This window comes from Oculina patagonica, chromosome 9, assembly GCF_052425735.1.
Source record: "Oculina patagonica isolate OP01 chromosome 9, crgOcupat, whole genome shotgun sequence".
NCBI classification, from domain to species: Eukaryota; Metazoa; Cnidaria; class Anthozoa; order Scleractinia; family Oculinidae; genus Oculina; species Oculina patagonica.
The window spans coordinates 25,336,024-25,347,260 of NC_135766.1; the positions used below are offsets into that span (position 1 = coordinate 25,336,024).

Sequence of the window (11,237 nt, forward strand, 5' to 3'; positions counted from 1 at the left end):
TTTAGACACACGGCTTTGTAAGACTTGCTCCTACTTTGTCAGCTGATCATGAAATATATATCCTGTTGTGAAAACATCACAAAACAGATCGCTATGCGAAAATATAGCTTTGTTCTTTAAAACTTTACTTTCCGATGGGTTGTTAGTTAAATACCCTTGCCTAGTGTGAATAAAGTGCTTTAAAGCGCAAGGAAATAAATTTATTGTGATCGTAGATATACCCGGGATTTTAAAATATCACAGCGTAATATAAATGATATACAATAAGCGTGATAATTGGACTGAATGTTAATATGTTACACTGTGCAGAATTTTTGTCATTTAAACCCAACTGGTAAAGCTAAATCCTAGATGAACAGGCGCGTATTGACTGCCACTCACTATTCTTTTTCAAGAATGTTAGCTTAGCACATCCCCCTCAATGCTAAACTTGTTTTGTTCTCACGAACATTAATGGAATGTTAACAGGTGTGAGTTAACGCTCGGACTTACAAGGGGAGGGGGTGGATGCCATCCCCGTAGGGTTTTTTCAAAATTTTGAAAAAAGGATTTACTCTACAATGTTGAAACTTTCCGTAGCAATTAACCTTGCTTCAAATTAAGTTTTCAATACATCATCTAATCTTTAAGTCTATCTGCATACGTATCCATTTTAATACTACATACACAAATTTCTGCATGCTCATTGGCTGACAGCACGTCAATTAATCCCAAACAGTGCAGAAAGTTGAAATTGAGTGCAAAAAGTTGAAATTAAATTGATTGAGAGGAAAGTCGGAAAGCGCGCCAAAACAAAATGGCGGCCGATGTCGGAGTGTTTGAGAGAGCAAAACTCGAGCAAAAACATAACGATTCATGAAAAGTTTGACCGATTTAACGAAAGTTATAAGTATATAAACCAAAGTACTAGCAATTGGACGTCTGTACAGTACAAGAGAGGCTTTACGAAACTACTGAAAGCTACCAATCGTCAACCAATTTTCTTACCGACGGCTCGTAAAGAAGGAAGATTACAAGCGTAAATTGAAGTTGGACATTTCAGCCTATATCAATACAACTGAATGAGGATAAAAGTACCTGATAAAGCATGAGAGAGAGCTTTAAAATTTCCTAGCGGTATTTGGATTTTACAAAGCCCGGCAATTGCAACTCCGTTATGTTTAAGAACGAATCGGAAAGGTAAGCCACTGAACACATTTTGTTTGTCATCCACTTCAAGTGAAATTTTTGTATGTGTATTATTACAAATTGCACTCGCCCTACGGGCTTGTGCAATTTGGTTAGCCTTTGAAAAATTTACTCGTGCTAATTTATTCCAAATTGCACTCGAAATCATGTGATTACCTATACAAATCTGATAATTAGCTTTGCGAATACACACTATTCCTATTTTTATTCACGACCAATAAATAAGATGGGTGTGTAGCTCGAACTATGAGTCCGAGTATTTAATGTCGTCCTCATCAAGTATATTGTTCAAATGTTCATATAAAACTGAAACATTACTCGAACTACAAGCCTGTGCACCGCCTGCAGCTACGAAAACTCAAAAACCCAGTGGGAAACATGGGAGCGTACCCCAACCAAATGCAGGCGCATGAACCTTTGGGGGTTAAAGGTAAAGTACAAAGATAGCAAAGTGTATAAAATAACAATTGAAAAGTTCGAGAGCTGAGATGAATACATTACGTCCATCGACCTTTACAATAGAGTCAATTAACGCCATAACGGCTCATATGCATTCATACCAATAAGAAACTATTTTCATTCTCTGTCTGTCACTGCCACTTACAGTTTAGTTCCGCCGAATGTGAATACTTTTTGAGTCTAATGCTTGCGTGCGCTTTGCGCATGCGCATTAGACTCTTTGTTATATGAAAAAAGCTGTTAGCAATCCCAAGGGAATGGTTCGGGATCGATAATCGTTCGCTGTAATGTAGAAAACAATGATCAGCTGCAAGAACGGACTCCGTACGGACACGCACGATTAGTTTCAATTAAAAACAGCCAATCAGCGACACGTGTTCCCACGCATAATTAAAAGTTCTTTCTCAAGTCACGATTATTCAACACTTGAACAGGACGAAATAATTTTCCAGTTAAGACATTTGTAAGCTTTTTGTGAAAATAAATTTTCGTTTTCAGTTCAGTTAAGCACTTGTGTTTTCGTCTTGCTTAAAAAGCAAGACGTCTTTGAGAAAAAATATTTCGACGGCGACTCGCGTTTATTTACACAATGCGACCAAATATTTATTTTGTTTTAAAAAATAGAAAACTTTACCTCGGTTTTTGTATTTAAGTCATTCGAATTTTGACCAATTTTTTCTTTACAGTGCAAACAAAAACCTTCAAAAATAAAAGATGTACATGGATAAATGTAAATCAAGTTACGCGACTAAATCAAAATGCGTTTGTTTGGCCGCTTTGCAGTATTACACTGTCCCGGCCTTTGCCATACACTGAAATCGAATTTCATGCTTTTACGACTCTCAGAGATCTTAAGTTCTTCTTACAGCTAGAAAAATCATAAAATGGTTACATTGATATGGAAGTGATGATTCGCGAAATTTGTACATCATGATAAACAGTCTTCGCTCCTGTGTATGGTAGCTCGATAATAATTGCCTAGTTTCCAGCGTTCAAAAGGTCATCATTATATTGACGTGAGCATTTACACCCGTTTTTAGGAAAATCTGTCACTAAGTGCTTACAGTACAATGGAGTAACAGTCACTATTTCAAGTGCTTTTATTGCAAAATCTGTTTCAAGAGTCATCATCAAAATGGTGAAAAATCTGAAAGAAAACGATGTGAAGTTCTTCAACCCTTGTTGTAATGAACATGCTTTTTGTAAATCGTCACGCAATCTTGTCCAAATGTTTAATCGTTTCTGCTTTTACGGACAATACGGAAGAAGTAACATCAACTCCTGTTCATACTTTAAATTTTGTGAAGCATATAACATTTATGACTGTTTCGTTTTCATCCATAATCATCCACGATGCCCCTAGCTTGCTATAAGCATTTTAAATTAAACTCCCGAACACAAACCTCTAACCAATTTTAACCGGCTTACGAAAACCGCGCAATCTGTATCACTATGCCATGCGGCATTAGACTCATGTCACCCTTGGTGACCTATTTTTTTGTACTTTCCTCAGCCTAACCAAAAAATGCTTTATATGGCCTAAAAAATTTTAATACCTTACGACTCACACGTTATTGTTTTGGCAGGCCTTTGAGTCTCCCAGCATGAACCACTAAAGAAAAAACTGTTTAAAAATTAAATGCGTGTATGTTTTTATGAAAAACAATAATTAAATAACATAACTACCCTGAATAGCTTTAAATAATTAAGAATGCTCGTTACGTACTTTTACAAAACAAATTTGTCGAAGCATTAATTTCGCCGTTGGCACACCAATTTCAAAAACAACCTATTTACGTAAAGCGGTGAAGATATGCCTTTCTTTAACATTTTAACCTTTCAATTACTTATCGCATTTGTTCCATCTATGATTGCAGCCACAAAGCAGTGTAATGTTGTTTCACGTTCGAGGAATGGATTTGTCCTTATAGGACATGTTTTCAAATCGTTTACAGAAGAGCGTCTTGGGTTTTGCTACATAGCTTGTAATATGGATCCAGCCTGCCAGAGTTCAAACTACAACCTTGTTAGCAAAACCTGTGAGTTCAGTTCAGAGTCTCGCAAAAGTCAGCCGAGTAGTTTTCGAGAAAATGAGATAAACGTGTACGCCGACAATCCCGATCGAGGTTTGTATTTTAAGAATTCTTAGTGAATAGTAAAACAAAATTGGGGCTTTTTTATTAATGTAAAGAAAACCGATTTAAGAATTTACCACAGAATGAGGCACTTTTGTGTTCTTAGTGATGATAGCAGGTGTCAAGCTTCACTTTTTTCTTCCACGCTCAGTAGACGAAGAAAAAAGGTTTAAAATGAACTAATTTGAAGGCATTTGTCTATCGCTAAATGTGCTGGGCTCTCAAGAAAGAAGCTGATGCGTAATTTTCTTACTTTTCTAAAAATTATGCCTGGGAATATTAATTAGGATTATAACATCCCGCAGTAATCCGATGGTAAACAAAGTTTTTACATTCACTTCATAATAAGAGATTTATGCAGTGATGTGCTTTCAAACTTGACTCATGAAAATGTTAAAGTCAACAATTTGAAAGATAAAAATGGTAAAATCAGCAACTAAACAAACTTCTGATCTGTTTGGCCGTATCTTTGCCTTAAAATATGTTTATGAATAGCAAATTCAGGGCCCAGTGGTTCAAAGGGCAGATTACGCTATCCGCTGGATAAATCGCTATCCAGTGGATAGCGTAGTATGTTTTGTTAGTATTTATCCACAGGATAGCGATTTATCGGTAGATAGGGTTATAGAGTATTTTCACATGACGTCACGGCGGCCATTTTGGTGTTCCAAAACAATGAATAGGCGCGCGACCATGTTGGTGTACCAAGCTAATCCTATAGGATTTTAAAGTCTTTTCTTATGTAAACGCTTCTTTTTGTTCCAATTAATGTGCAAAAAGGCTGGCCATGTGAGTGAAAACGCTCCATCCGACCTTCGAACAACTGGGTCCAGATCCGAAATATGTCATAAAAATGTCAAATGACGTAGGAACTATGTCTTGATTTCTAAAAATAACAAAAATACGCTAATCTAAGTATTGCAAAAACCAGGAAAAGTCAACATTTGGAAAAATATGCAGATATTAAATATGGATGCCACGTAAATATCACTGAAGTACCGTGAATAATGACAAGCCATATATACGAAATTGTTGATAGATGAAAAATTTTGATAAAGCTCGATAACTGGAATAATTGGGATAATTGTTAGAAAGTTATAAATGTTAAAAATCTATAGGATAGGATAGGATAAGATAACTTTATTTAAACACTGTATTTCCATCAGCCTATTTACTTATGGTGATGCCCAATTCCATCCAAGTAAGTATTTAGCAGCTCACTTAATAACAAATGATTAATAGCGCATATGCTGACAGGCAAGAAAGGTTCCCAAGCCACAGTACCAGGCGTGTCGTGTAAAAACATCCAAGACAGCGGTGATCTGGACACTAGTGGTAGTTATTGGATTCGGCCCGCAGGCTCAGATGTCAGTTTCCAAGGATATTGTGACATTTCAGGGATTGGACGTAAGTTGGAGTTGTTTACATGGCTGTTAGGGAGATAGTGGAGTTAGGGAGAGGGGACGGGGGACGGGGGAGCATGGGCAATTAAAGTCAAAAGCGTCCTTTGCTTGGCGTTTTTGTTAGCAGCTTCTTCTATCCTTACTTTCGAGCAGTCACTTTTGTCAGGAAACCTAGATCATATCAAAAACCAAAACCGTCCACGTTTTTGCTGTTCAGGAGAGGAATTACTCGTATTGAGTTGCGCAATAAACACAGATTTCCCTTCTCTCTTACATGCATTTGGAGAGTGAGGAGCTGCCTTAAATAGTCAGAGTTTACAATTTTGGCCTTTTTTGGTTAGGCAAAATGTTTGCCTATGAATCTCACCCAAATTGCAGCAACTTGATTCATGCGCATTAATTCCTAAACAAAGTCAACCTCTTTTTTAAGAATGGACAAGAGTTACTCAGTCGTGGATCGAAAGCACTTTTAAAGGAGGATCTACTGTGACCTACAGCGAAGAAAACAACGGGCTTGCCATCTCAGTGCATATGACGTCATATGGGTGTGGTTCGTGGGAAGCTCCAGGAGTCTTAACGTACATCAAAGGATACTGGACTAAAATAAAGTACACACAGGAGTTCCGAGGAACAGCTTCATGTTGGAGCATCTTTGGAAATGATTAGTAAGTATGATTATAGCTGCAGCTATAAGTAGATACAAAAGTGTGTGCATTTTAATCTTGCATAGTGTAAATTTTATAGGCATTTAGTGTCTCTATGCTTTTACCAAGGAACTACCACTGTTCAAGTATTTTACATTTCAAACCAATTTTTATGTGGCGCAAACTCTTAATGAAAATGTTAAATTTCGACTTACGATATTAATTGATGAGAATAAGATAGAACGTACTAGAGTTTAATATGCATTTGGCATTCGCTATTAGTAACTTCCATCTCAATTCTACCGCTCATCGTTACGTCCTCAAATGAAAGTTTGCATTGCCATTCTTGTATTTGTGCTTTCCTTTCATATCTAGTACTGGTCGTAACTCAGTTAACAACATGCCACCAGGCTTACATCCTTTTGACGCGGCTCAAGGCGATTCCATCACAAATCAGCACTACATGGGAGGGGGAAATTGTAAGTGAAAGTAATGTGTAGTGCTTACTTAAATGACTCAACTTTGACGTTTTTGGGGTAAAAAAATAATGTAACAAAAGTTCCCAGCCCGATTAAGTAGATTGATTGAATTCAAGTTCATTCAATAACAATAGTGATGATGATGATGATGATGATGATAGTACAATAGAGGTGATGTTCGTGGGCGTGAATATGTTTTTCGCGGGACTCACGCTCATTTTCTCGCTTTTTGTAACCGTTACTTCTAAAGATGCGTGCTGTAGCATGCGAAACGTTAAGTTAATTTTAGTTTCTTTTTTCAAACCATGCGTAGCCCATGCCGATATGTTTTTTACCGCTGTTTGAATGCATTTCATTTCTTTTTAAATTAAAATGCCCAAGGACCAAAGTGTTTATAACAATAAACAAGGATATCATTATGAGGAAAATGATAAAATTTTGGTCAACTTACCTTTTTAAATTATTTTGTAGCCCACGAATTTGATGGCATAACAAGGAAATGCGACAACCTAGCAACCAATTTTTGGAGATTTGACAACGCAAACGTGAGGTACGCCACTGTTGTCCTAAGAAGACAACTGACTGCAGAGAAGGTGGGGATTTTTACTGGTACTTCATGTGGTACGCCAACATTCAAGATCAAGGATATCTACATATACTTTTAAGCTCCTTATTACCATTCAATGATTGGACACTGTTCATTAAGGAACGCCTTGCTCTCGAGAACAATCCCAATGACAATATGATGCTGTCCATTTCATCGCTGGATTTTTCCAAAACAAGGCTATTAAATGGTACAGGTGGGTAGGTTTAATGCATGTAACTCTGGCCCAATACATTCGATCGTGCTCGTAAAATTTAGGGATACGACTTTGTAAGACACATTCCTACTATATTAGCTGGTCATTAAAATGTAATTAAAAAGATCACTATGGGAAAATACAGTGTATAACAGTACCATGCAGTTACATTATTTCAGGGACAGTTTTCTCGTCAGAGGATTAATGTTTTATTTAAGCTTTTAGCGAGTAAAACACTGAAATACCACTTTAGGACTTTACCACATGTCTGAAAGGTTGGTATTTTAATGCTCTTGTCTGGTGGGAATAAAACTCTAAAGGGCGCAAGAAAATAATTTTATTCTTAGGCCTGGGCCAAATGCAATGAGCAAAACCTATTGTTTTTGGTCATTTGCATTAGGTTCGACTCATGTAAAGTTCGATGTTTGGCCCGGGCCTTAGTTGTGCCCGAGATTATAAGACATCAAGGCGTAATAAATTATATTTATTAAAGGTAGTAATTTGATATATTATTTAGTTAAAAAATTGTCGATTATTTTTTGAAGAAATGTTTGGTTTCGGTTTGGACATGGTATCATTCGAAAACTGATTGGGAACGAATTAAATTTCAAGAGAGTACTTGCAGACTGGCTGTCAATAGAACACAACTTGACATTTTGTTATATTAAAATAAATACCAAAAGAGTTTCATTCAAACACAGAATAAGTTAAAATAGTTAAATGCCAAAACGCATTAAATGTCGTATCAACTTGGATCAACCACAGGCAGCCCAAGCTCTCTATCAGATTACCTTTGGACGTGACTCTGGCTTACGAGCGGTGTTGTGTTACAAAGACTTACTTATTTTAGCAGTGGACACCCAAATAACGATAACTCGCCGAAAACGCGTTGTATTGACCTGAGAATCTGGCAGACAACAAAGAATGAAACAACGAATCAGAGTAAGTTAACTTTGTTCACAAAATATATATATATTTTTTTTACTTTTAAAGCAAAACCGTTGTTTCCCATACAAGGGGTGGCGAATGGTAAAATCCGAGACTCGCCGAGACGCCGAGGCCCTTGTTTCAAAATCCGAGACCGAGACTTAAATGATTTAAGAAAATCCGAGCCCGAGACTGTGAGCCTCTGAGCAGTAAAAAACCGAGCCCGAGACTCTGTACAGTAAAAAATTTAGCCCGAGATTAGTATTTTTTTAGTGAGACGTAAAGAATTGGCGAAATGTACTCACAGTAAGACGCCAGCTGCTAGTTATGGATTAACTTCGCAACCTTGTTACGACCTATCACGACCCCACATTTAACTATCCAAGGTCACACGCTCTGTCATACTATGCGAGCTTTTGCGTCACGACATCTTCCCGATTCCGGTCGGAAAGTATCAGTCTCTTGTAAAAGCTTTTTGAAGGTCGCCAGATCGATCTGATCCCTTGAATCTTGAAGGTTTTGGTCAGCTTTTTCCAACGTTTGAGAACTGGTTCATAGATAAATATGGACGAAGAAGGGGAGAAGGAAAAGCATCGGCAAAAAAGAAAACGTAAGTAGCGTAGTATGAGATAGTATAAAGCTTAAGAATAACGAGTAAGTGGTAGATTGTCCACAGCCTCTCGATTTTTCAACGCAAAAAACGTCCAGTTCTCTTGCCGTTCTCACTGCGCGCTCATCGATCGAGAAACACGAAAATAGAGGGCTGTGGACAGTCTAAGTAAGTGGTTACATGATCGCATGGTCTCCACGTGTTTTGGCATTGCCCTTGAATTTTACCAAAGCTTTGGCTAGCTTTATATTTAACAATCGATTATGCATAACTGCTTACTTGCGTGTTCTAGCTAAACAATTTGTAAATAGGTCAACTTTTCTTATATGCGCGCAATTCATTGTTTTTGCGACCACGTTGGAAATATAGCTAAATCTGGAAACATTCCAAGACTAATCCAGAGAACCAGGAATTTTATCTAACATGTGTAACGGTATATCCCATTCATGTGATGCATTAACCTATGAGAGTTTATCAGCTTTCATTAGCGTTTATTCCGTAATGATATTAGATTCACGCTGCACATACACTCTTGTTTTTTTTTTCCTATTTGAATATTTTTTCCGGCCCAGGCTGTGTATTTCAAGTTTTTCCGCCGCTGTTAGGCTGAAAATACTCTTGTGTACATTCTTAAACTGGTTTAGCATATTACATCTCCGTTTATGTCGTATACTGTGCATATCGTCGTATTGCATCGTCCGTTCATCGAACTGTCATAAGCATCGGAGCATTTGGCTAGTAACGGTTTTTTACTCTCATTTTCAATTTTTCTCGTTTGGAGAAACAAAGAGCTTTACATGTATACGGTCCATTTTAAAACATATAATTATATGGTATTTGCAATTTTAACACAAAATTTATACTCTGTTCAAAATCTCAGGCTTTGGATCATTCTTAAAAATTTTCCAAATATTCATATCAAAGAAATTGTTATAGTATTGTTACGGAGAGTTTTATATGAAACGGGTCAGAGATTCTGCTATTTCAGTACAGCTACTTGCACCCTGAATTGAATATCAGTCCATCGCATCTTTCTCAGTTCCTGTCCTATGCTGAATTTCCTTGAGAGTTCACCGCTACCGTGACTTATATATACTCCAGTGTAAGTAAGGCATAGGAGAGCAAGGTGTCTTAATCTTGAATGCAGTACAGCACAAGACTAACCACTCAAGGTACTACAGAGTTCGAAGAGCACGAAACATCGGATTAACAGGGTAAGACAAAACCTATTTATTTAAAGTTATATGGTTAGCTATAATTAGAGTAGCGATACGGATAAAGTTTCCAATTCTGAACCATGAGTAATCGGTGTAATCCGTACATTCCGTGTACGTAATCTTTGACTGAATATACTGGCTGGTCACGCCATTATACTCGAAAGACCACGATCGTACACATATATAAATCGTATTCAAGCGATTTCAATACGGGCGTCTGAAACTTAATGTAGAGTTCATTGGTATTGCCTGGGAACGAGAATGCCTTCTGACCAGAAGGATCGCGGCCTCTGGGCGACGAGAATGAGCGGACTTTCCTCGTTAGCTCTCGTAGCTTTTCGTTAACAACGATTCGTTTTGTCCGAGGTTCTGGCTGAAATAATATAAAATCCGAGACTCCGAGACCTTGCGGCCAAAAATTCGAGACTCCGAGACACAAAAAAATCCCCAAAAAACGAGACTCCGAGACTCATCACAAAATCGTCCGAGATTTCGAGATTTGACCGGAATTTTCCGAGACCCTGGATTTTCTGGGTACCATTCGCCACCCCTCATACAAACCCTTATAAATCGAATCTTTGTAACACAACACCGCTCGTAAGCAAGAGTCACGTCCAAAGGTAATCTGATAGAGAGCTTGGGCCGCCTGTGGATCAACAAAAGCTAAAAGATTTCATTAAGTTTTTTTCATTTTTTCATTTCCGCCGCAACTCAAGTTGCAGCTTGATTAAAACTTGACAGGGTGGAATAATTGCATTTAACAAAATTAATCACATTGTTTCCTTTAACTGCGTACGAAATTTATTTTAAAACACATCGATGGATACAGTTCGTGTACCAGTGAATCTACCGTCTACAAAGGTCAAAAAAGGTAATCACCAACTTTTCATGCTATGCGTCATTGCCAGTGCTCCAACAGTAACCAAGGGTTGTGTATGAATTAATAAAGGCACTACCACACCGCCTGTATAGTTTTTTTTTTTTCAGCTTTAAGCCTCATCAAAAAAAAAAATAACGAAACTTCTTAATTACCAAACGATGCTCCCAGTCGCGGTCACAACGCCAATTAAGTGCAACGTGCTCGACCGCACACGATCAAGGCTGGCCGCAGTGGACTGGTTAAATAAAAGCCCAACACACTGAGCTACTTACAGAGCGATATAATTCCCTCTAGACATGCGAAAGGATGGAAATGTTCCACAGATTACAACATTAGTTGCCACAGTCTATTTATGACTACAAATAAGACGGGGATTTTGAGGGGCGCAACTAAAGAAGATGCATTTAACGGAAGGGAAAACGTGGATATCAATTTAGACAGTAACACGCGAGTGTGACAGATGGTTAATTGCAACTGAATTTAGACTATATCAGC

At 37.7% G+C, this 11,237-nt stretch overlaps 1 protein-coding gene across 1 annotated transcript; it reads left to right on the top strand.

The window, feature by feature from the left end:
- The first annotated feature begins 3,425 nt into the window (after positions 1-3,425).
- LOC144665158 (uncharacterized) lies at positions 3,426-6,980 on the top strand. The gene is made up of 5 exons (XM_078526330.1): positions 3,426-3,773; positions 5,040-5,189; positions 5,616-5,850; positions 6,205-6,308; positions 6,780-6,980. The coding sequence occupies exons 1-5, from the start codon at positions 3,461-3,463 to the stop codon at positions 6,971-6,973; spliced, it is 996 nt and encodes a 331-aa protein (XP_078382456.1). The 5' UTR covers positions 3,426-3,460; the 3' UTR covers positions 6,974-6,980.
- Positions 6,981-11,237: the final 4,257 nt, after the last annotated feature.

Bases quoted from the DNA above. Each gene is read 5' to 3' on its own strand.
- LOC144665158 (XM_078526330.1), top strand. From the start codon at position 3,461: ATGCCTTTCTTTAACATTTTAACCTTTCAATTACTTATCGCATTTGTT. The intron at 3,774-5,039 runs GTTTGTATTTTA...ATATGCTGACAG, and splicing joins CGCCGACAATCCCGATCGAG to GCAAGAAAGGTTCCCAAGCC. The intron at 5,190-5,615 runs GTAAGTTGGAGT...CTCTTTTTTAAG, and splicing joins TGACATTTCAGGGATTGGAC to AATGGACAAGAGTTACTCAG.